The sequence below is a fragment of the Salmo trutta genome, chromosome 35, assembly GCF_901001165.1.
Source record: "Salmo trutta chromosome 35, fSalTru1.1, whole genome shotgun sequence".
Taxonomy (NCBI): Eukaryota; Metazoa; Chordata; class Actinopteri; order Salmoniformes; family Salmonidae; genus Salmo; species Salmo trutta.
In genome coordinates, this window is record NC_042991.1 from 5461259 (window position 1) to 5487836 (window position 26578).

Consider the following 26578-nt stretch of genomic DNA (forward strand, 5'->3'; position numbering starts at 1 on the left):
AATGCTGAGCTACGTATATTGTATGCAAAATAAAAACTAAAAGAAGTCATTCTTTTATACTTATACAGATTTTGTTAAACACGGAATATATTTTTATACATGTACAGTGCATTCGGGAAGTATTCAGCCCCCTTGACCTTTTCCACCTTTTGTTACGTTACAGCCTTATTCGAAAATTGTTAGATTGAAAAAAATTCCTCATCAAGCTACACAAAATACCCCATACTGCCAAAGCGAAATGTTGTATTTTTTTTTGCAAATGTATTAAAAATAAATAACAAAAATATCCTTTGCTATGAGACTTGAAATTGAGCTCAGGTGCATCCTGTTTCCATTGATCATCCTTGAGATGTTTATACAACTTGATTGGAGCCCACCTGTGGTAAATTCATTGATTGGACACGATTTGGAAAGGCACACACCTGTCTATATAAGGTCCCACAGTTGACAGTGCATGTCAGAGCAAAAATCAAGCCATGAGGCCGAAGGAATTTTCTGTAGAGCTCCGAAACAGGATAGTGTCGAGGCACAGATCTGGGGAAGAGTACCAAAAAATATCTGCATCATTGATGGTCCCCAAGAATACAGTGGCCTCCATCATTCTTAAATGGAAGAAGTTTGGAACAACCAAGACTCTTCCTAGAGCTGGCCGCCCGGCCAACTGATCAATCGGGGGAGAAGGGCCTTGGACAGGGATGTGACCAACAACCCGATGGTCGCTCTACATAGAGCTCCAGAGTGCCTCTGTGGAGATATGAGAACCTTCTAAAAGGACAACCATCTCTGCAGCACTCCACCAATCAACCCTTTATGGTAGAGTGGCCAGACGGAAGCCACTCCTCAGTAAAAGACACATGACAGCCCGCTTGGAGTTTGCCAAAAGGCACCTAAAAGACTCTCAGACCCTGAGAAACAAGATTCTCTGGTTTGAAGAAAACAAGATTGAACTCTTTGGTCTGAATGCCAACCGTCACGTCTGGAGGAAACTTGGCACCATCCCTACAATGAAGCATGGTGCTGGCAGCATCATGCTGTTGGGATGTTTTTCAGAAGCAGGGACTGGGAGACCAGTCAGGATCGAGGGAAAGATGAACGGAGCAAAGTACATAGAGATCCTAGATGAAAACCTGCTCCAGAGCGCTCAGGACCTCAGACTGGGGCAAAAGTTCACCTTCCAACAGGACAACGACCCTAAGCACACAGCCAAGACAACCCAGGAGTGAATTCGGGACAAGTCTTTGAATGTCCTTGGGTGGCCCAGCCAGAGCCCGGACTTGAACCCGATCGAACATCTCTGGAGAGACCTGAAAATAGCTGTGCAGCAACGCTCCCCGTCCGACCTGACAGAGCTTGAGAGGATATGCAGAGAAGAATAGGAGAAACTCCCCAAATACAGGTGTGCCAAGATTTTAACGTCATAGCCAAGAAGACTCGAGGCTGTAATTGCTGCCAAAGGCGCTTCAACAAAGTACTGAGTAAAGGGTCTGAATACATATGTAAATGGAATTTTTTATTATCTTTCCAAAAAGCATTTTTTTCTTTCTCATTATGGCATATAATGTGTAGTTTGATGAGGGAAAAAACAATTGAATCCATTTAAGAATAAAGCTGTAACATAACAAAATGTGGGAAAAGTAAAGGGGTCTGAATTCTTTCTGAATGCACTGTGTGATTTAGAGCCGCAGTTCCTATTTAGGCACAACAAAGGCGTTACAAATGTACACTGAACCAAAATATAAATGCAACATGCAACAATTTCAAAGATTTTACTGAGTTTCAGGTCATATAAGGAAATCAGTCAATTGAAACGGATTCATTAGGCCCTAATCTATGGATTTGACATGACTGGGAATTCAGATGTGCATCTGTTGGTCAGAGATACCTTAAAAATAAATGGGCCTCATAGTTGTCCTCAGGATCTCGTCACTGTGTTTTTGTGCATTCAAATTGCCATCAATAAAATGCAATTGTGTTCGTTGTCCGTAGCTTATGCCTGCCCATACCATAACCCCATTGCCACCATGGGGCACTCTGTTCACAACGTTGACATCAGCAAACCGCTTGCCGACACAATGCCATACACATGGTCTGCGGTTGTGAGGCCGGTTGGACGTACTGCCAAATTCTCTAAAACGATGTTGGAGGTGGCTTATGGTAGAGAAATGAACATTCAATTCTCTTTCAACGGCTCTGGTGGACATTCATGCCAATTGCACGCTCCCTAAAAACATCTGTGGCATTGTGTTGTGTGACAAAACTGCACATTTTAGATTGGGCTTTTATTGTCCCCAGCACAAGGTGTACCTGTGTAATGATCATTCTGTTTAATCAGCTTCTTGATATGCCACACCTGTCAGGTGGATGGATTATCTTGGCAAAAGAGAAATGCTCACTCAGAGGGATGTAAAGAAATATGTTCCAAACATTTTGAGAAACACGATTTTTGTGCGCATGACACATTTAAGGCATCTTATATTTCAGCTCATGAAACATGGGACCAACACTACATGTTGCGTTTATATTTTTATTCAGTGTAGTAATCCCACCCACCAGCGGGCTCTCTCTCTCTGTCGAGATGTCTAGTTTCAGAGCGCCTCAGAATGGGACTTAAATTGCAGTCTATGGCAGGCACGAAACAGACAGGGGTTTTAGTTGGCTGATCTCTCAGTCCATCACTATCTAGCACCTCCCCCTCTTTGTGGATTTCAACGTGCGAGCATCGCAAGTAATGGGCTTAACAAGGAAGTGGGTTTGGGAAATTGGAAAGTATGCATCTAAGAAACAGTTTTCACATATAAACTTTATATGCCTGAATTCCAAATCAATTGGGCTCTCCAAAAACAATATGATCCCTGTGATAGAACATATATATTAATTGCCGATTTTCGCAATTTTTCAAAGTCCGATCTAATACAGCTGTATAGCAGGCTTGCTCCCTCTCTTGCCTAGATTTTAACCACACCACTTTCAAGTCCCACTTTGAGGCACAGTGTTACCATGCTTTTACGCGCCAGCAATTTGAGCCTGGGAACGAGGTTACAAATGTAGACATTTTCCCCCTTTCTCCCTCCACCCCAGGCATTTTTATTACAATCCAAAGGTATTTCTTAAACACCAAAATATTATGCTCCATTTTTGGTCCCTGTCATCTTCATACAAGCAGTATTTCTTATAAAGGCCAGTGAGTTCAAATGTGGCCCACAATCTACACTGGGCGATTGCCCTAAAAGAGATCCTAAACTAAACCCACAACTAGGGTGTTGCTAAGACCATGTTCAAATCTACAGAGCCGTCAAGGCATCCGATCACAAATCACTGTCCCATCATCTGTCTGTTGCCTGACAGCCTCACCTGTTAAGGTACAGTCTGCTGCTACTACACCACATGGGTGGCCAGCTTGACACTTTTTATTGACTGTACCAACCCAGTGAGTAATGTTTTTATGCTCTTGTTCTTCAGTTGGTCTTACGTTCTCTGTTGTGAAATTGTTGTGTTTATTTGTGTTTGCTTTGTTCTATCAAGATTTGATTCCCTCAAGATCTTTTAATTTGGTCCAAAATTCATGTTAAGCTAGAGGTGTATTCTTCCAGGAACATGATCGCAAACAGCCACGTTTTGATCCAGGATCAGAATTCAGCAATAGTCTTACATTCTCTAGAGTATGTCCAAGTTTTAAAACTCACGAACGTCAAATTTATCTAATGCTTAACGTTTCATTTGTCATAGTTGTAAAGAAAGGTCTGACAGTTAGAGAGAAACCTATCCTGGTAACAGATCTTACCTGGTAACCCAATCATAGTTCCTCTCGACCAATAGAAATGCTCGAATTCCACAAGGCGGATAATAATCCTACATCATGAGAACCTGTACAGTCCAAGTATTCATCAACCAAAGTCATCCAGACCAGTACACTCCAACTGCAGTCGATGTCCATGTCTGTGTCCTGTTTATTCTCCAGTATTATTATTATTCTACTGTACACATACTGCCGTACGTATGATTACCAAATGTATTCTTCTTTACCCGTTTAAACCTAATAAACACATTTAGGAAAATAAAAACATCCAGCGCGGTGGGTATTCAGGCCGATTCGCAGTCGAAGTTCTAGGTGTTATCCAGCTAGCGAGCTACCCTGTCCTGTCCTGTCCTGTAGTGTGTGTTTGTCCCAGCTCAGTCCCAGTCAGAGACGATACTGTAGATAGGGACAGGACATACTGGAAAACCGCCGACGCCAGCAGCCCCAGAAAAGCCCAGGGCAGGGCACAGCCAGACAGCCTAAGCCAGGACACATCCTTTTTCCTTTCCCTATGATATTCACCCTGACGATCCTAACCAAACACTCACAATCTTCACAACCATCCCCCCTTCAGGCCTTCTGCTCTACATCCTCCTTTAGATCTTCTGGTGCCATCGCTGCTGCTGAGTGTCAGTGTCAGTGTGTGTGTGTGTGTGTGTCTCCTGTGTCTTGTGTCCTCTCCCTGACCGGATCAGAGTGTGTGCCGTGCGCAGACACACACACACAACGTCCGGCCTCACATTCAACATGAGATCTCATCTTCTACCCCACCATTCGGGGGGGGGGGGGGGGAGTAGGATGGAGGGAGAGCAGGAACCAGTGTGGCTTGTATGGCAGCCACACCCGTCCCTAGTCCCCTGGGCTAATAATACACATTCCACTGTGGGAGGGGACTGTCACACACACACACCCACACACACTGCATATCTGCGCAAAGGCTGAGGCGACAACTGGGTCCTAAATAGAGGGAACACACTGTAGTTACTGTAGTTAGGGGTGTGCTGGGTATGATAACTATTCCATGAATTATGAACTGTATATTAAGCATCCTTAGATACATTATATTACATATGGAAAATTATACTGTAGCAATAGTGGCACTGGCAATTTTCCCATAAATGTAATTTACTATGTGTTTGTGGTATTGATGTTATCTCTACCCTAAAATGTTCTCCATAATATTCCATACCACAGGCATTCAACATGATCATCTGAGGAGAAATAGCCACACTAAGAAAGACTTCAAGAAACCTTCCTACATTATCAGGCCCGGGAAACATTTCTACATTATCAGGACAGAGAAATCTTCCTACATTATCAGGACAGAGAAATCTTGAAATTATCAGGACAGAGAAACCTTCATACAATATCAAGAAAGAGAAACCTTCATACATGATCAAGGCAGAGAAACCTTCCTACATGATCAGGACAGAGAAATCTTCCTACATGATCAGGACAGAGAAATCTTCCTACATTATCAAGAAAGAGAAACCTTCATACATTATCAAGGCAGAGAAACCTTCCTACATGATCAGGACAGAGAAATCTTCCTACATTATCAGGACAGAGAAATCTTCCTACATTATCAAGAAAGAGAAACCTTCATACATTATCAAGGCAGAGAAACCTCTCCTACATTATCAGGACAGAGAAATCTTCCTACGTTATCAGGACAGAGAAATCTTCCTACATTAACAAGACAGAGAAACCTTCATAAATTATCAAGAAAGAATTCTTCATACATGATCAGGACAGAAAGAACCTTCCAACATGATCAAGACAGAAAGAACCTTCCAACATGATCAAGACAGAAAGAACCTTCCTACATTATCAGGACAGAAAGAACCTTCCAACATGATCAAGACAGAAAGAACCTTCCTACATTTTCAGGACAGAAAGAACCATCCAACATGATCAGGACAGAAAGAACCTTCCTACATTATCAGGACAGAAAGAACCTTCCAACATGATCAGGACAGAAAGAATCTTCCTACATTATCAGGACAGAAAGAACCTTCCAACATGATCAAGACAGAAAGAACCTTCCTACATTATCAGGACAGAAAGAACCTTCCAACATGATCAGGACAGAAAGAACATTCCTACATTTTCAGGACAGAAAGAACCTTCCAACATCATCAAGACAGAAAGAACCTTCCTACATTATCAGGACAGAAAGAACCTTCCAACATTATCAGGACAGAAAGAACCTTCCTACATTATCAGGACAGAAAGAACCTTCCAACATTATCAGGACAGAAAGAACCTTCCTACATTATCAGGACAGAAAGAACCTTCCAACATGATCAAGACAGAAAGAACCTTCCTACATTATCAGGCCAGAAAGAACCTTCCAACATGATCAGGACAGAAAGAACCTTCCTACATTTTCAGGACAGAAAGAACCTTCCAACATGATCAAGACAGAAATAACCTTCCAACATGATCAAGACAGAAATAACCTTCCTACATTATCAGGTCAGAGCATCATTCCTACATTATCAGATCAGAAAAACCTTCCTATATTATCAGTGAAATAATCTCCATATCTGTTCTGGTACTATCCATATACGACCATCGATAGACCAACTCAGAGAGGAATCTGTCAGCTGCGTAGAGATCAGCAGGGTTATCTTAATGAGATCTGTACAACCCTCAGGACAGCGTAGAAATGTGTGTCTGTGTGTATGTGTGTGTTCAGGTCACATGACCATACACTGTAAAGAAATGCTGGGTTGTTTGGTAGATGTACTCTTAAGGATCCTACCGTTCCTCCCTGAGATCGAAGGACCTCTTCAGAATCAGACTGGGTCTGGCAGGCAAAACAGACATCTAAACCTTATTCCATTCTAAATAGCGATATGGTTCTAGAACCATAAAGCCCTTTAGTTTCATATCACATCACAATCATTTCACAAATGCAAAATATACACTTTTACTGCACACTGTTTTAACCGATTTTAACACAGTTGCAGCTAACATTTTTTTTCAGTGACAACACCTTCATTACAAACAGGTGTTCGGACTATCTCCGCCAAGCGGCCAAAAGAACAAGAGACCCGAACCCTTCGTTCTGACTAGGGGACAATCGCCTCTACTCCCTGGCATTCACCATCATGAATGGGCAGGTTCTGGAGCAGAATACATTATGTTTTGTTGTTTACATCAATTCATATTAAAAATGTATAGCTGGTAGGGGTTGGGGGAGTAAAGTGGTTACTTTTCCTCAGCCCCATTCCTCAGCTTTATTAATTGGTAGGGCTGCAGTGATTCAAAATTATGGCTTGTGCTTATAGTTTTTGTTTATTTGTGTGTTCCTTATTTGCTGTTTATCTTTTGTATGATTTCATTTCGTAGCTGAAATTAAGAGCTGAATAAAAAATATAGATATATTTACAATTTGTCATGATTGGCCATATGTCAATAATTTCATACTGTACTAACGTTATAACATTGATTGTTATCGTTAGAAGTATTTGTACTAATATAAAAACAGCAGATTCTATACTAGAGACAAGCAATAAAAATCTAAATAATGGTTACCCAGCAATAAAGTAAGACATAACCCACAGATTGGTCAAAAATGCATGAATAACAATAACCCAGCAAAAGAGCAACCCACTGCTGCGACAAAATAACCACATTTTTGGGTAAATCAAGTATCTCATTCACGTAACCTAACAGTGCTGGGTCAAAATAACACCGTTTTTAATAGAAATGACCCAAATTGGGCCATTATTGACCCAGCATTTTTTAGATTGTAATGGTTTCATTCAAAGATTTTACGCAACACCATTTATCCATGGATTAACCCATTATTTGCCAAGCCCTTTCCTGAGAATTCTGCCTGCTTGTAAAGTATGGTGAAATCCTCACTCAGAACCTTCACAATTCTGAGCTTGCTCGTTGTAGAGGTATAGTAAGGGGTTAAAAATGATTCACTTGCACATTACACATTTTGTCTCACAGTAATATCTCACCATGGTTGTCATATTACATACATACTGTACAGTACTGTGCTTCTCTACCTGAAACCCTTCAGTGTAGGTGCAATATTGCATCACTGACAGACTGAAAAAACACTTTAGCTGCTGCTGCCGTGGGCTGTACTATATATACATAACATGTATCATATGATTGACTATTCCTTTACTCCTCTCCTTCCAATCCCAAGTAAGAGACAGAATGGTCCTTCAGAACAGGCTCCTCACAGTATGAACTAGCTAACTGACTATCTGACGCCATGAAGTATTGTCACGATTCCCACCGACGGTGGCGCCCCCTCCTGCTCGGGTGGCGCTCGGCGGTCGTCGTCACCGGCCTATTAGCTACCACTGATTCCCTTTTTGGTTTTCCCTTTTTGGTTTTGTGCACCTGTGTTTAGTTTGGTTAATTAGCGGGGCTATTTATGTTAGCTGGTCCGCTTCCGTGTTGTGCGGGATTATTTCTATTGTGACGGCTCATGTTCGTGTCGGCGCTATTTTACGCCGTGTGTACTTTCTCCCCTGTGTTTGGGAATATTTTGTTTGATGAGTGAGTGTACATTAAATACGCCACTACCCTGTGCTCGCTGCTTCCTGTGCCTCATTCCTTCACCACGACTGCCAATCCGTTACAAGTATACAGTAATATTTTTGGTTAGAATTAATAGGAAACACAACAGAGATGATTCTGATCTCACAAGACACACAGATTATGTGTACCTACAGTTGAAGTCGGAAGTTTACATACACCTTAGCCAAATACATTTAAACTCAGTTTTTCACAATGACTGACATTTAATCATTGTAAAAATTCGCTGTCTTAGGTCAGGTAGGATCACCACTTTATTTTAAGAATGTGAAATGTCAGAATAATAGTAGAGAGAATGATTTATTTCAGCTTTTATTTATTTCATCACATTCCCAGAGGGTCAGAAGTTTACATACACTCAATTAGTGTTTGGTAGCATTGCCTTTAAATTGTTTAACTTGGGTCAAACGTTTTGGGTAGCCTTCCACAAGCTTCCCACAATAAGTTGGGTGAATTTTGTCCCATTCCTCCTGACAGAGCTGGTGTAACTGAGTTAGCTTTATAGGCCTCCTTGCTCGCACACTCTTTTTCAGCTCTGCCCACACATTTTCTATAGGATTGAGGTCAGGGCTTTGTGATGGTCACTCCAATACCTTGATTTTGTTGTCCTTAAGCCATTTTGCCACATCTTTGGAAGTATGCTTGGGGTCCCCCCCCCCCCCCTAAAAGATTTAGATGCACTATTGTAAGTGGTTGTTCCACTGGATATCATAAGGTGAATGCACCAATTTGTAAGTCGCTCTGGATAAGAGCGTCTGCTAAATGACTTAAATGTGTAAATGTAAATGTCATTGTCCATTTGGAAGACCGATTTGCGACCAAGCTTTAACTTCCTGACTGATGTCTTGAGATGTTGCTTCTATATATCCACATAATTTTCCATCCCCATGATGCCATCTATATTGTGAAGTGCACCAGTCCCTCCTGCAGCAAAGCACCCCCAAAGCATGATGCTGCCACCCCCGTGCTTCACGGTTGGGATGGTGTTCTTCAGCTTGCAAGCCTCCCCCTTTTTCCTCCAAACATAATGATGGTCATTATGGCCAAACAGTTCTATTTTTGTTTCATCAGACCAGAGGACATTTCTCCAAAAAGTACGATCTTTGTCCCCATGTGCAGTTGCAAACCGTAGTCTGGCTTTTTTATGGCAATTTTGGAGCAGTGGCTTCTTCCTTGCTGAGTGGCCTTTCAGGTTATGTCGATATAGGACTCGTTTTACTGTGGATATAGATACTTTTGTACCTGTTTTCTCCAGCATCTTCACAAGGTCCTTTGCTGTTGTTCTGGGATTGATTTGCACTTTTCGCACCAAAGTACATTCATCTCTAGGAGACAGAACGTGTCTCCTTCCTGAGCAGTATGATGGCTGTGTGGTCCCATGGTGTTTATACTTGCGTACTATTGTTTGTACAGATGAACGTGGTACCTTCAGAATTTGGAAATTGCTCCCAGGGATGAACCAGACTTGTGGAGGTCTACACTTTTTTTCTGGGGTCTTGGCTGATTTCTTGTGATTTTCCCATGATGTCAAGCCAAGAGGCACTGAGTTTGAAGGTAGGCCTTGAAATACATCCACAGGTACACCTCCAATTAACTCAAATTATGTCAATTAGCCTATCAAAAGCTTCTAAAGCCATGACATAATTTCTGGAATTTTCGAAGCTGTTTAAAGGCACAGTCAACTTAGTGTATGTAAACTTCTGACCCACTGGAATTGTGATACAGTGAATTAGAAGTGAAATAATCTGTCTGTAAACAATTGTTGGAAAAATGACTTGTGTCATGCACAAAGTAGATGTTCTAACTGACTTGCCAAAACTATAGTTTGTTAACAAGAAATTTGTGGAGTGGTTGAAAAACGAGTTTTAATGACTCCAACCTCAGTGTATGTAAACTTCCCACTACCACTGTACATGAGGTGAATAGATGTCTAATACTGGCTGTAAGCTATATATTATGTCAATGTCATATATTTGGATATATAATCGACCTGTGGTATAGCTGCATGCTCCAGTTCAGTATATTCATGACACTCTCCAAGCCTTTCTCATGTGTTGATGATATATGAAGTGACTGTATCCAGATCTATTCAGTGCCAATGATTTTCTAAGTATAGAGATATCATCATCACGCTTCACTCATTTCATCTCATTTCATCTCAAACCAAGACTCCTTTATTAAGAAGACCTACCCATATGGTATTTTTTACATCGCCTCAAGGCTAACATCTGTACACAGACCACAGACAACACATACACATGCACGCACGCAGGCTCACCTCACACACACACTCACACGCGTGCAGGCACACTTTCTCTCACAAACACACGCGCACGTGCACGCACGCACGCACGCACGCACACACACACACACACACACACACAGCGGCTTCCTCTGTCAAACAGGGAGAGATTTGTTTAGCGTTTGACCTCTGTCGTTGCCTGCCATCAGAAGGGATGAAGAGTGGGGACAGACATAAAGAGTCTGAGTGTTGAGTTTGTCTCTGGACTGTAAAGGCCAAGTCTGTGGCCTGGGAAGAGGAGTGTGGAGAGTTAAAATGTCTGTTTTTAACAGTCTGCTATTGATGGCTAATGAACCATTAACAAACACATTCCAAGAGTTTTCCATACCATGCTTTGGGAGAGATACACACATCCCACTGGGGACAGACGTTAATTCAATGTCTATTCCACGTTTGTTCCACGTCATTTCATTGAAACGTCATTTAAATTGAAATGACGTGGAAACAACATCGATTCAACCAGTGTGTGCCCAGTGGGATGCTTACACACACACACACACACACACACACACACACACACACACACACACACACACACACACACACACACACACACACACACACACACACACACACACACACACACACACACACACACACACAGGGCAGTATAAACACAGTTACATTACAAATATAAGTTGAATAATTGAATACTGTATCTTTGTAATGTTTCTTGAACGTTGATCAAACTCACTCTCCTGCTCCATTAGTCTGGCTCACTAACCATTTAACAGCCACTTGCAGCATCACTAACAAACCACTAATCATAGAGCCCAATTCTACATGTAGCACAGAGAGGCTGTAAATGTATTTCTCTCTGTTATGCTCCACCACTTCTCCACTCACTGCTGTAGATGAGGCTCTGCTTAAAAGCATTCACACACACATGCACACACACACTTTCACACACACAAACGTGTGCGCACCCACGCATGCACGCACACACACAAACAAACAGATGAGCCTGTCTGTCTGTCTGTCCTTTATAGTAACTTACTGTTTAAACCAACGTTTCTTTGGAATTTACGGTAACATACTGTACCTTTTTTACGGTAACTTACAGTTAACTGGCTGCCAGTAAGTAATCACTAAAAATACATTTTTTAAATCTTTTTTTTACAGTGGGCTAAAAGCAATCTGGTTCCTCATATGTCCTATGAAAGCAGGCTTTCTCCCCCACTATCTAGAATAGAGGAACATGTTAAAAGCCCAGTGCAGTCAATGTACAACAGCTGATGAAACTAACACCTTAAAAGTGTGAAAACATTTGATCAGTATTATTTCCTGATAGTTGCTGGTTAAAAATACAATTTACACAGGACCTTCTAATCAGCAGGTTTGCATGGTTTCAGCTTTCCATGGTGACATCACCATGCTGCAAATTGGTTAATATACCAATAAGAAAGAAAGTTCCAAACCTCCAATTCATGGGTTGCATGTTGCATCACAATATCGTTTTGAACGTTTGTTTTAGGACTGATGCCCAACTGAGCATTCTACTCAATGCATCCTCATTGAAAGCTGACGAAGGGTTGATCTAAAAAGTGCATTACTGTGGCTGCAGTATAATGTTAGCTAGCTAAGATTGAGGGAAGACCTCCAGATTTTAGCTAGCTAACATTTGCATTACTACCTGTTTTTGACTAACTTTTCTAAAGTAAATTTGACAACATGATGATGGCAAAGTTGTTTCCTACTAAATATGACCTACTTTATCAATGTCATTGTATTCCCAAGCCCCTATAGAGTAATTTAGAAGACACAGTCATTAGCCCCGGTTCAAAGTCATTAGCCCCCATTCTACTTTTGAGCATCGACGGCTGCGGCATCTGTAGAATGTTGATAACAATAGCAACGATGCAACCGAGTGACGGAGGTGCAACCATGAATAATAGCTAAGCTGTGTTCGAATATACTCCCATAATTGCATTCTTCAGGAAATGGGCGTGGCTTCACATCATTTTCAGATTTAAAGTCAATAATATGCAGCCAAAGTCCAATGAGAGCGGATATAAATTCATTGCCTTAACTAATTATGGCAAATGTTAAGAAAATGTTAAGCAATGTAATAAAGTAATGACTTTTCAAATAAGTTACCTTGCACGTTATGTTGGCTAGTATGTACCGATATGTTAGCTAGCTACCTAATGTTAGTTGGCCACTAATACATCAAACTTGCCAGTATATTAGCTATATGCTATCTAACTAACTACCCAACGTTTATTGACTTGATTATTCCCGCCATTCTTAGCTAAGTGGTATAGTTGTTGTGAGTTCTCAATGGACATTCGGGTACTTTCGTAAATTCGGTCTGGCTATCTACTCCGATTTCAGAGCTCAGTCTCGTATCTGTGTACCAGAGCGCAGAATAACTGATGAATTTACGAACGCTCAACACCCGTTGAATACGGCCGGTGTCAGTAAACGTATGCAAAAAAGCATAATTCAATTGTTGGCAGCAGCACAGCTACAGTCACCAATGCTCTGAATAACATTAAAACTGCCTAACCAGCTCTGCTAGTGGGAGTAAAATGGTCAGAGTGAGGTGTTCTCTCATTATGTGTCTGGAAGTAGCTAGACAGTTAGCTCGGGTGCTTGACTGCCGTTGTAAGGTCAGAATGTTCGGATCAACCCTACTCCTCCACCAGAGGGTCCAGTGTGTGCTCTGAACGCTCCTGAAGTGAAACGCTCTGAATGTACAAACGGACACCCGAAGTCGTAAAATGTCTAAGAAGGCTCAACTGAAAGGACACAGTTTGTTTACAGTATACTAATATTATATAGTATGTAGTATATACTCATTAAGTGTGTAGTATACAGTATGTTAGTATGGATATTCGAACACAGCTCTAGTTTTCAGTTTTCCCCTCCCCACTCAGACCCCTCCCAGACAGTCCTTGCAAAATTCTGGATAAAAAGTAATTTTTTGCCCATTTTAATGGAAATCTATTACAATAAGGTACTTAATTATTACCCAGAAATGGTTTGATATTGATATAAAAATGGCTGCATTGGGTCTTTGAAGTCCTTCAGGCTCCCAGATCAACCCCAAACATACATCATTGATCGCTGCATCCACCCCTGCCTTGTTTGGTTGGATACAGGGACTGAAATATAAAATGTCTTCATAGGGTTTCGTGTATTTACATCTCAATATTGAGATGTATAGTATGAACAAAAATATTTGCTAGTACAACAAATATTTGTATGTAGCTTCATCTCAATGTTATGATCCCTTTGGCTTTCTAGACGTTGTGTAGCCACTGCCTGTCAGACTTCTAATAGGTTGTATTGTGTGCCCGACTGTTCTTCAGCTGAAAAACGGCTGGGACAAGGTGTGTTTAATGGGCTTTAATAATGACCGTGTGTGTGTGTTTTTATGGTTATAAGCCCCTGGGGCATTGCATAACTTAAAGCAGCATTTTTACTTGGTTATCTGCCTACACTGAGCGAGAGAAGGATAGAGAGGGAGGGAAAGAGTTAGGGAGAGATGGACAGAGAGCTCAGACATGGATCAGAGTAACCAATGAAAGACAGGAAGGGAGAACCTCTTCATAACGGAGCTGAGGTGAAAAGAAGAAACTCCCAGGGCCGGGTCCCACTGAAGGCCTAACAGTGACACAGCAATTGGCAGTCGCTAGCAGATATTTATGACACGGCTGGCATGGTCTTGACAGGGCATCAATCCGTTACTTCTCACCAAGGTCCCTGACCACAACGGCGTTGTGACTGATGACAGAGTGCTATTTCTGCACGGTGGGCCGGGATGTAGGGCTTCGGTTTGGTCTTATCCGGGTGTAAATCCTTAACACTCACTCACAGGTTATCACCCAGAGGTGTTAGGTAATGACCTTAGCCAGCTGACCAAAAGGTCACCATGTTAAAAGGTCTCTTGAATAACGGTTGTTTGACCTATAAAACCTATGCATGTGCACGCACGCACGCACGCACACACACACACACACACACACACGCACACGCACACGCACGCACACACACACACACACACACAGGTTATCCAATGACACAGTAGTACAATATGAGTCATTGCACAATAACCCACACCAGAGATGAGATATACAACTACAGTAGCCATACTTATGAAACATTTATCAGTCTCTCCCTCCATCTCTCCCTATTCCATCTCCTCATCCCTCCCTAGCGGTGATGATCCTCTCTCTGCCTCTATTTCCACTTGACCAGAATTCAGGCTTCAGCTCTAGTATATGTAGCTGTACATCTGCCGGCCTGTTTTCACCGAGTTTTCCCATCATGGCTCACAGGGGCTCACAGGGGCTCACAGGGGCTCGCAGGGGGTCGCAGGGGGTCGCAGGGGGTCGTTGGTAAAGCATTAGTAATAGGAGTTCTCTCAAACATGCATCAGGAATATCATACAGAAATCTGAACGGGCATAAAAAAAGAGATGTTTTTTTTTAAACATCAATGTCTGATATTCAATAGGTGATCAGTGGGTGTGTGGCCATGGGCTGATCGTGAGTGAGTTCATCCTAGATGTCCAGTAGAGAAGCTCTCATCACCGGAAATGATCTGGCTGCAAAAAGACTCGTACAGACTCATACCGGTACACATGACTTCACCCACTGATGGCTGTGATAAGGAAGCGGAGCAGGATTAGGGGTGTGTGTGTGTGTGTGTGTGTGTGTGTGTGTGTGTGTGTGTGTGTGTGTGTGTGTGACCCCCAGACAGGCTACACAGTCTCACTTTGGGCGAATTTGCGTCGCCAGGCTTCTGCTCTCTCCTGCTTGCCCTCTCCCACTCTCTTTCTATATCTTTCCTTCTCTCCTCTCCTCCACCTTCTCCATCTCTCCTTCTTCCTGTTTGTTACCCAGTGCATCCTGCTATTTACACCGTAACTTAATGACATACTGTACAGCCTTCCCCATCTGCTTGGCTAGGTCGCCTGAGGAGACGCTCGTCAACTCGCATTCTGCTCACAGCGCTTGGCCTACATCGCTTACACACATAAATACACGCGTACACACACACACACATTGGAGACTGATGAGACAAGAGCACTAACACCCATAACAACCTTGCTTGGTTGTTAACCATAAGAGCCACTGTAATCACCACTTCTAGGAACCATTACCTGTTTACAAAACAGACACACAGACGTACGCACGCACAGACGACACACACACACACACACACAGAAACACACACTCACACAAATGCGGTCGGTCCACTTATGCAGATGGTAAATTACAAAGCAGTACGTGGTGACACATATATCAGGAAAGGGGAAATGAGGTGGCTCACAGGGATAATAGGAAGACAGAGAAATAGGCCTCGCCTATCCACAGTGGAATCATTTATAACACTGCATATTACAACACACACACACACAGACTGCCTTTTTCATAATGCACTGCAGACCTGGGTTCAAATAGTATTTGAAATCTTTCCATACTTTTAGTGTTTGGTTTAGTCAGACTGAAGTGCCAGACGGGTGGGTTTTGCAGCTTTGCAACTGTTCTATTGGTTCCACTGCGCCAGGCAAGCTCAATCAAGCCCAGCTAAAGTGTCTGAGATGATTTCAAATAGTATTTGAACCCAGATCATGTATGCTTATGGGGTTTCATATAGGATATTGGGGGATTGCAAACAGGAATGGAAGTGTTCCTCAACATCAGAGTTACATTCTGGGTTATCCATGGAAACAGTTATGACTATTGGGAGATCTGAGTGCAGATCGAATTCACTCTTCTTACCAGTCATGGTTTTTGTTGACATGACTACACCACTGTGTTAGACTCATTTGCCGGTGCTAACGTTTGAAGAACAGTAGAGTTTTGGTAGACAACATTTCCTACCTCTCGATATGTTGGGCTGTACAATCTTAAAGGCCTCTTGAAGAGGGTAGAACATGGGATGCGCCGAGGAAGGCACAGAGTACCAGTCAAAAGTTTGGACACACCTATTCATTCAAGGGTTTTTATTTATTTTGACTATTTTCTACATTGTAGAATAATAGTGAAGACATCAAAACGATGAAATAACACATGTGTAATCATGTAGTAACCAAACAAGTGTTGAACAAACCAAAATATATTTTATAGTTGAGATACTTCAAAGTAGCCACCCTTTGCCTTGATGATGCTTTATCTTGGCCAGGTCGCAGCATTCTCTCAACCAGCTTCATGAGGTAGTCACCTGGAATGCATTTCAATTAACAAGTGTGCCTTGTTAAAAGTTAATTTGTGGAATTTCTTTCCTTCCATATTATGGCAGAACAGCTCAAATAAGCAAAGAACAGAGAAAATGACTTTAAAATTACTATATTTACTTTAAGACATGAAGGTCAGTCAGTCCGGAACATTTCAAGAACTTTCAAAGTTTCTTCAAGTGCAGTCAAAAAAAACATCAAGAGCTATTTTGAAACTGGCTCTCATGAGGACCGCCACAGGAATGGAATACCCAGAGTTACCTCTGCTGCAGAGGATAAGTTCATTAGAGTTACCAGCCTCAGAAATTGCAGCCCAAATAAACGCTTCACAGAGTTCAAGTAACAGACACATCTCAACATCAACTGTTCAGAGGAGACTGTGTGAATCAGGCCTCATGGTCTAATTGCTGTGAAGAAACCACTACTAAAGGACACCAATAAGAATAAGAGATGGCTTGGGCCAAGAAACACGAGCAATGGACATTAGACCGGTGGAAATATGTCCTTTGGTCTGATGAGTCCAAATTTGAGATTTTTGTTCCAACCGCCGTGTCTATGTGAGATGCAGAGTAGGTGAATGGATTATCTCCGCATGGGTGGTTCCCGCCGTGAAGCATGGAGGAGGATTCTGCAGCAATACACCATCCCATCTGCGTCACGACTTCCGCCGAAGTCGGTTCCCCTCCTTGTTTGGGCGGCCCTCTGCGGTCGACGTCGCCGGTCTTCTAGCCATCGCCGATCCACTTTTCATTTTCCATTGGTTTTGTCTATGTTTCCCGCACACCTGGTTTTCATTTCCCAATTACTGGTCATGTATTTAACCCTCTGTTTCCCCCATGTCTTTGTGTGTGTTTGTTTATTGTTAGGGTCGGTATGTTTCCGGCTGGTTTGTTCCGGGTGCTGTGTTCACCCGTGTTGGATGGCAACCATTATTGTTCACACATTGGTTTTGTTACATTGTGCTGTTTTCTCTAGTAAAGTGCGTTGTTCACTCGTCTCTGCTTTCCTGCGCCTGACTTCATGCACCAGCTACACCCACCGCCTGACAATCTGGTTTGCGCTTAGTGGGACTATCATTTATTTTTCAACAGGACAATGACCCAACACACCTCCAGGCTATGTAAGGGCTATTTGACCAACAAGGAGAGTGATGGAGTGCTGCATCAGATGACCTGGCCTCCACAATCACCCGACCTCAACCGAATTGAGATGATTTGGGATGAGTTGGACCGCAGAGTGAAGGAAAAGCAGCCAACAAGTGCTCAGCATATGTGGGAACTCCTTCAAGACTGTTGGAAAAGCATTCCAGGTGAAACTGGTTGAGAGAATGCCAAGCGTGTACAAAGCTGTCATCAAGGCAAAGGGTGGCTACTTTGAAGAATCTAAAATATAAATACATTTTTATTTTATTTACACTTTTTTGGTTACTACATGATTCCATATGTGTTATTTCATAGTTTCGATGTCTTCACTATTATTCTACAATGTAGAAAATAGTAAAAATAAAGAAAAACCCTTGAATGAGTAGGTGTGTCCAAACTTTTAACTGGTACTATATATTCAAACATCCAAAATCGACGGCTGTTTCTAGTGACCAGGCTGAGAAAAATAATGCACCAGAAACATGCTTCCTGATCCTGCAAGAAAAAGAATAAAGTGATTATGTATTTTGTTTCTTAAAACAATAGAGCTTACTGTGTATAACAAGCCCAAAAGATTATTGCCTTTATCAAAAGGATTAAAATGTTATGCCACATAACATTTCTGTACATAAAAATCCACCATTTTGTTTTGCCATTTGTCATTGCTTTCACAACAAAGGAAGCATTCACAATGCACATCCATATTATAGCATCCTCCTGTGTAGGAAGTTGCTTTTAATCCTACATACACACACACACACACACACACACACACACACACACACACACATACACACACACACACACACACACACACACACACACACACACACACACACACAGACACACACACACACACACACACACACATACACACACACACACACACATACACACACACACGGAGAGAAGTGCGCGCACACACAGACGCACACACACACATACAGGTTAAATTAGCTTTAATTAGGACTGTGGAGCTGTATACTCTCAGTCCTGTGGATTCTGCTACTGCATATAGCTGAGAGAGAGACAGACAGAGAGAGAGGGAGAGAGAGAGAGAGAAGCTGGAGGTTTGGAGCCCCTCCAGAAAGACCCTAACCCTACATCACTATACCAGTGGTATACATACAGCAAGGCAATCTATATGCAAAACATTTAGCGCGGCTAAGAGTTAAGTCTCTAGAGCAGCCGAGATTCATAGGTTGTACAGTGATATAGAGACGGAGCAACTTATAACATTAGTTTATAAACACGTTATAGAGCACACTACATTATGGTGGGGAGAAGGGAAGGATTAGCATCTAGTGGCAACTTCCCCTGAAATAGTGGCATCATCAACTAGGGACATTAGGTATGAATTACAGCATCGATCTACAGTAACAAGGCAGATGACAGTGTACTCTGGTCTGGAGGTCTGGAGCAACAGGGAACCTGACATGATTTGTGGCATGGCCGTCCCATCCCCATCCATCCCTTCACACCAGACAGCCATGGCAATAAAAGAGCTGCATTTACAGCACTACTCTAATAACCAATTGCTTTGGCCTTTGGCAAATAGCTGCGAAGTAAATTTGAACACACTGCTCTGTGGCTCTGGGTTCATGCCTTGCTTTACACATGCATCGGTAAGTCCAAGTCCTCTGCACAGCAGTCGCATTGTAAGCAAAAGTGGGATAAAGTAACACACACACACACACACACACATGCGCACATGCACACAAACACACACACTCCAAAGACTCACTCTAAAGACTCAGCTTCCCTCTTTTGTAGTAATTTCATGCAGTTTCATGCCTTTGCTTCAAAGAGAGCACAGCTGTGTCATTGGATGAAGTCTTTAATCTATTCAGTCAGCGCATCTGTACTCTCAGCCATACACCACGTCATTAGAGGCCTGCCAGTGTGTGCGTGCGTGTGTGTGTGTGTGTGTGTGTGTGTGTGTGTGTGTGTGTGTGTGTGTGTGTGTGTGTGTGTGTGTGTGTGTGTTTCTGAGCTGCTCAGAATAAACTGACTTACTGGCACGTATGCACAGTAGTGGTGCTTGTTTTGCAAAATCGACTGTTTTGCTTGTACATGCATCTCTAGAGAACCAGGGTGGATGTATCTGTGTGTGTGCTAGACAAATAAATATGTTAGCTACAGTACAGCTCCCTTCCCATGTGTCTTTAGTAGCTATTGACTGCATTTTAAATGTCCATCATTAACTAATGAACCCTCTCCTCTCCTGTCCATCTAAAGAACCCCCCACCCCCCCTACACATATACACACACACACAAACACAGAAGGTCATGTATGTGATGGTTAGGAGGACAGAACACCCTACATTTAGACTAGCTAGAGCTCCATGTGAGGGATGCTGTAGCTGAAGCAGAGGATGCAGCATCTCTCATACCCTCAGAGCACAGAGAGGGAGGGGAGAGAGAGAGGGAGAGCGCACGGGAAGAGGAGAGACAAAAGGATAGAGGGCAGAGAGCGAGCAGCGGGAGGAGAAAGAGGAAAGAGAGAGCAGGGAGTGTTTATAGGGGACGAATTCCTTGGTCTCAATTAAGTGTTATGAGAGACAGTGTCATTGGTATGCTAACAAATGCAAGTCATCCTATCTTCATGCCTTGAGTCCACTGACACTAGTAGCGACACACTTGAAGTGATAACCTTCAGCTAACCTAATGCTATGATGACACAGCTAGCACTAAACACTGATGTCCCCAAACATCACCAGCGACTAAACCTAAATATGAACCTGTAAACCAGCGGTCTACAAATCTTAGGATATATATCAGGAGACCCACAAGAACAGTAGCCAATGATCTGAGACCAGAGAGACCAGATAGAGAGACCCAAACCTTTCTCATAACCAGGAGATCCCAACACCAGACACCAAACCTAGAACAAAGAGATCCCAACACCAGCCACCAAACCTAGAACAAAAAGATCCCAACACCAGCCACCAAACCTAGAACAAAGAGATCCCAACACCAGCCAATTATATTTAAAAAATCTGCCAAACAACCAGTAGGCTTACATAAAGGAAAACCAATGAATTAAACATTTTGACACGGCGGCCAGGGTCATGAAGGTTGTAGCTTACCATTTAGACGAGTTGCAGCCTCCTCCATACTATGTTGAACTTCAAGTGAAGTTTATTTTTCCATTCTCCTTCCTGGCTAAATCTACTTGTCAGGTCCCTCTCAAATGCCAGCTGGACAAGCTGGGCTTTTTGTTGATGTAACATGCTGCCTCTGTGTTCACTGAATACGTGGAGAAGGAATTTTCGATCATTGCTGTAGATGTCCCAAATGTTCATCCAAATCTATTTTTCAGTGCCAACAGCAGAGTTGGCATTGCTGACAAAGGCCCGCCATATCTTTGAAGACCACCGAGTGGAGTCCATTTGTTGTCGCTGGCTGTGGTTGCGATTTCATTTAGCAAGAATCAATAAACTCTGCTTCCACTGATTCAGTTTTGGTTAGATCCAACAGGTCGTCAGGTGCTAGTTACTGGGGTAACGAAGGTGCAGGTGCTTGTTGTGAAATTGCCCTTGTGCTTCTCGACCTGGTTGATCAGGCAGTATGAGGATGGGTGGGTATTACATTTGGTGTTAGGCTCCTCAACCTTGGTGGTCGAGACAGCAGGCTACTCGGTGAGCCCGGCATCGCACCGAACATGTTTTTTTTGCGCTTGGCAGTGCCCAGCCATTTTCGGATATCCATGCTGATTAGCCAGCTATAATTATTCAGCTATCAAAATTGAACGATGCTAGTAGCTACTAGCTAGTTTATAATTAGCTCTAGCTGTCTGGAAAAGTGAATAACTTTTTTCCCTCTCTGTGAGAAAAAAAATTGTCAATTTGACCCCGCCCTGGGTGGGATCCTATGAGCTTTTCTAACCAAGGTAATGAAGGCGGTACCTTATGACACTGCATGGCTAGGTGCCAAATCAGAATGCATTTTAGGATTGTAACTACTAAATATTACATTATTACATCCCCCCTCCCTCCCCCTCCTCAGATCATGAGTGCACACCTGGCATAGCCTCTGTCCCGGTCTGCGCCACTGGCAGGCCAGACAACGCTACATTGGCAAAACCGGGCATTGTAATTCATATACCATTTATTATGGGGAAACAAAGCTGGGGGGGCACAAATTATATCTGGGGGGTCCTTGCCCCATAGAGCTGTCTCTGACACTCCATAGAGCTGTCTCTGACACGCCATAGAGCTGTCTCTGGATCCCAACACCAGCCAACAACAACCCCAAACCTAGAACCAAGAGATCCCAACACCAGACAACAACAGATCCAAACCTAGAACCAAGAGATCCCAACACCAGACAACACCAGACCCCTAACCTAGAACCAAGAGATCCCAACACCACCAACACCAGACCTCATACCTAGAACCAAGAGATCCCAACACCACCAACACCAGACCTCATACCTAGAACCAAGAGATCCCAACACCACCAACACCAGACCTCATACCTAGAACCAAGAGATCCCAACACCACCAACACCAGACCTCATACCTAGAACCAAGAGATCCCAACACCACCAACACCAGACCTCATACCTAGAACCAAGAGATCCCAACACCACCAACACCAGACCTCATACCTAGAACCCATAGATCCCAACATCAGTCAAAACCAGACCTCAAACCTAGAACCATTTTCAGAAGTTGTTTTCATTTCAGCTAATCTAATTTGAAAACATTTCAACTGTATTAAAATATTAATTTTGTCAACAACAAAAAATAAAAATGTGCTTTCTTTTTTGTCTTGTAATGTACAGTACCAATCAAAACTTTCGACACACCTACTCATTCAAGGGTTTTTCTTTATTTTGACTATTTTCTACATTGTAGAATAAAAGTGAAGACGTCAATAATATGAAATAACATATATGGAATCATGTAGTAACCAAAAAAAGGGTTAAACAAATATTTTAGATATTAGATTCTTCAAAGTAGCCACCCTTTGCCTTGATGACAGATTTGCACACTTTTGGCATTCTCTCAACCAGTTTCACCTGGAATGCTTCTCCAACAGTCTTGAAGGAGTTCCCACATATGCTGAGCACTTGTTGGCTGCTTTTCCTTCACTCTGTGGTCCAACTCATCCCAAACCATCTCAATTGGGTTGAGGTCGGGTGATTGCGGAGTCCAGGTCATCTGATGCAGCATTCCATCACTCTCCTTCTTGGTTAAATAGCCCATACACAGCCTGAAGGTGTGTTGCGTCATTGTCCTGTTGAAAAATCAATGATAGTCCAACTAAGCGCAAACCAGATGGGATGGCATATCGCTGCAGAATGCTGTGGTAGCCATGCTGGTTAAGTGTGCCATAAATTCTAAAGAAATCACTGACAGTGTCACCAGCAAAGCACCAACAAACCATCACACCTCCTCTTCCATGCTTCACGGTGGGAAGATACAGACATACAGAGATCATCCGTTCGCCAACTCTGCGTCTCACAAAGACACAGCAGTTGGAACCAAAAATCTCAAATTTGGACTCATCAGACCAAAGGACAGATTTCCACCGGTCTAATATCCATTGCTTGTGTTTCTTGGCCCAAGCAATTCTCTTATTCTTATTGGTGTCCTTTAGTAGTGGTTTCTTTGCAGCAATTCGACCATGAAGGCCTGATTCATGCAGTCTCCTCTGAACAGTTGATGTTGAGATGTGTCTTTTACTTGAACTCTGTGAAGAATTTATTTGGGCTGCAATCTAGCTCTAATGGACTCATGCTCTGCAGCAGAGGTAACTCTGGGTCTTCTTTTCCTGTGTCAGTCCTCATGAGAGCCAGTTTCATCATAGTGCTTGATGGTTATTGCGACTGCATTTGAAGAAACTTTGAAAGTTCTTGAAATTCTCCAGGATTGACTGATCTACATGACTTAAAGTAATGATTGACTGTCGTTTCCCTTTGCTTATTTGAGTTGTTATTCCCATAATATGGACTTGGTATTTTACCAAATAGGGCTATCTTCTGTATGCCACCCCTACCTTGTCCCAACACAACTGATTGGCTCAAACGCATTAAGAAGGAAAGAAATTCCACAAATTAACTTTTAACAAGGCACACCTGTTAATTGAAATGCATTCCAGGGGACTACCTCATGAAGCTGGTTGAGAGAATTCCAAGAGTGTGCAAAGCTGTCGTCAAAGCAAATGGTGGCTACTTTGAAGAATCTCAAATATAAAATATATTTTGATTTGTTTTACATGATTCCATACGTGTTATTTCATAGTTTTTATGTGTTCACTATTATTCTACAATGTACAACTTTTAAATAAAGGAAACCCCTGTAATGAGTAGGTGTGTCCATACTTTTGACTGGTACTGTAAGTGTTGAGATGATGCGTTAAATCCCAGACAAAGCTACTAGCTAGCTTGTATTTCATTGAGCCTGTTTCAGCCATTACCGAGGTGTGTTTGACAGGTCATTTCAAACATTCTCGGAAAAAAAACGTCAGGCACAAGCAAGAGTATGAAATTGTTGCAGGAGTCAAATGAAAGCAATCGATTCAGCAAGATTTAAGTGACAAGTTGATTTTGAACCCTTCAAACACAGGAAGTAAATGGCTGATTAAGACAGATCCTCAGGTGGGCGGGGCATGCGAGTTGCTAAATCCACAGCAAACTTTCGTCAAGGCTGACGTGGGAAGGATCTCTAGGATTGTCGTGCTGTCTCCTGATATCAGGGTCTGTCTGCTAAAGCCTCTCTAATCTCTGTGTATTGTTCTCTGTTAACAATCTTTGTTTATAATCGCACGTCAGCTGGCATTTGAACAACATCCCTGTTTTGCTGGTGATTGCATAACGACTGTAGAATAGAATACTATCTATTCTATTCAGACTCGGAATTAAGACCCTGTTGAAAATAACATATAACATGCTAATCGTAGCATGCATGAATCAATGTATGTATCATTGTATAATTAACTATATCAAATCAGAAAGCCATCCATTCCACTCAGTATAATTAGCTTAGCATACAGAAGGCTATCTGTCTTGTGTCATGCTGACCTGATCGATTTTTAACTAATGAATGACTGATATATAATTGGAATTCTAGACTCTTGCATATGTCGGCCGACACGTAGCCAACTAGCCTGTCATTTTGAGATGCTGCCAATGTTTGGGATGCTGACATGTAGCCTATAGTTATGAGATCCTGCCAATGTTTGGGATGCTATTTTGAACAAATGTGTGGCTTTTCATGATGCCTAGTGTTTCTGTAACATTAGTACCAACCAGATGTTTCCTAAGAGGATGAGTGCAGTGTGACAGGGGCTGTGGGGTTGTCAGTGAGGTCAGGGTAAGGGATATGGTTGGCTTTGAATACAACTGTCACAGCCTGGGTCATATAAGGTCAGTATCCACTGGGCACATGCTGGTTGAATCAACATTGTTTCCACGTAATTTCAATGAAATGATGTTGAGCCAACGTGGAATAGATGTTGAATTAACGACTGTGCCCACTGCTTAGTAGTGCGTAGTAGGTTTGTTGCAAAGCCCACATCCTCATTTGGACCATGTTGTAAAGATTAAGCACTGGTGATGTTACAGTATTACAGAGTGGTAGTAGACTACATCTTCAGTCTCTTCAAGTATCTCTTCATGTCAAGAACAGGGAGAGATAAACACAACTGAGCTGTAAGGACACAACAAATATTTTGCTTCACTGGCCTCAAATTGAATCTCAGATCAGTGCAAAATACAACACAAGACTTGATTGACCAGACAAGCCAACTGTGTGCCTGCTGCGTGTATACTGAGCGGAGAGTTTTAGACATTTTTTCCTACAATGTTCTCTATCATGGTATGGAGAGAGGAGGAGAGGATGGAGGAGGAGGAGAGGAGGAGGAGGAGGAAGAAGAGAAGGGGATGACTGAATGTTCTAGGGCACTGATGTCAGCCTCCGTCTCTCCAGAGAATTGCATGCTGCTTTTCAGTCCAACTCATTTCCCCTACTTAATTGGCCGATTCGGCTATTTATTCCATTTCTCCAATATACACCATTATTTGGGGATTTTTCTTGGAACTAGTACAATGTGAAATGGAATATAAAATGTTTGTTCAAATGTATTAGCTTTGAGTTAAGCTGACTCAATGATGGCATTGCAACGATACAAGAGGTCACCCATGCCATACTTCTGTTCTCTAATTAATGAGTTACTTTAAATCTTCAAGATCGCAGGACATTTTTGTTTTATTTTGTTGTAAACGCTCATGGAGATCAGTTTGTATAGACAGCTATGTGGGTGTAATAAAAACTTGAACTGGAATTGTTCTTATGTTACAGGCAATATTATATAAAATACCTGTTTGTCTTTAGAGCTTACTCTGCTATGTCCAGAGAGGATACATGGTGTGAAACAGGTAGGCCTAGACAAGAAACAGGGTGCAAAACGGTATTGTGCATCGCAACCTGCATTTGTTATGCACGACCTTGTTGCATCTTGTAAAACATTATCTGAACTTCTATTCCGTAAGTAGGGCCTACAACACAGTGCATATCAAACAACAGCATCGCACTGTATTAAACTAGACTAGGTGATAATTCACTCAGTGT

General features: G+C 42.3%; 1 protein-coding gene across 4 annotated transcripts in view; it reads right to left on the reverse strand.

The window, feature by feature from the left end:
• Nucleotides 1–26578, reverse strand: part of LOC115174486 (serine/threonine-protein kinase PAK 5) — a 126573-nt gene that overhangs the window by 88619 nt on the left and 11376 nt on the right. For 2 of the 4 annotated variants that reach the window (XM_029733051.1, XM_029733054.1), the window contains exon 1: nucleotides 3782–4486. The exons of 1 other annotated variant lie outside the window; for it this stretch is intronic. In XM_029733051.1, coding sequence (XP_029588911.1) covers nucleotides 3782–3797 — 16 coding nt within the window. In that variant the 5' untranslated portion in view covers nucleotides 3798–4486. Of the gene's footprint in view, nucleotides 1–3781; nucleotides 4487–26578 lie in introns of those variants that run through there. One more of the 4 variants, XM_029733053.1, reaches the window with a different exon arrangement.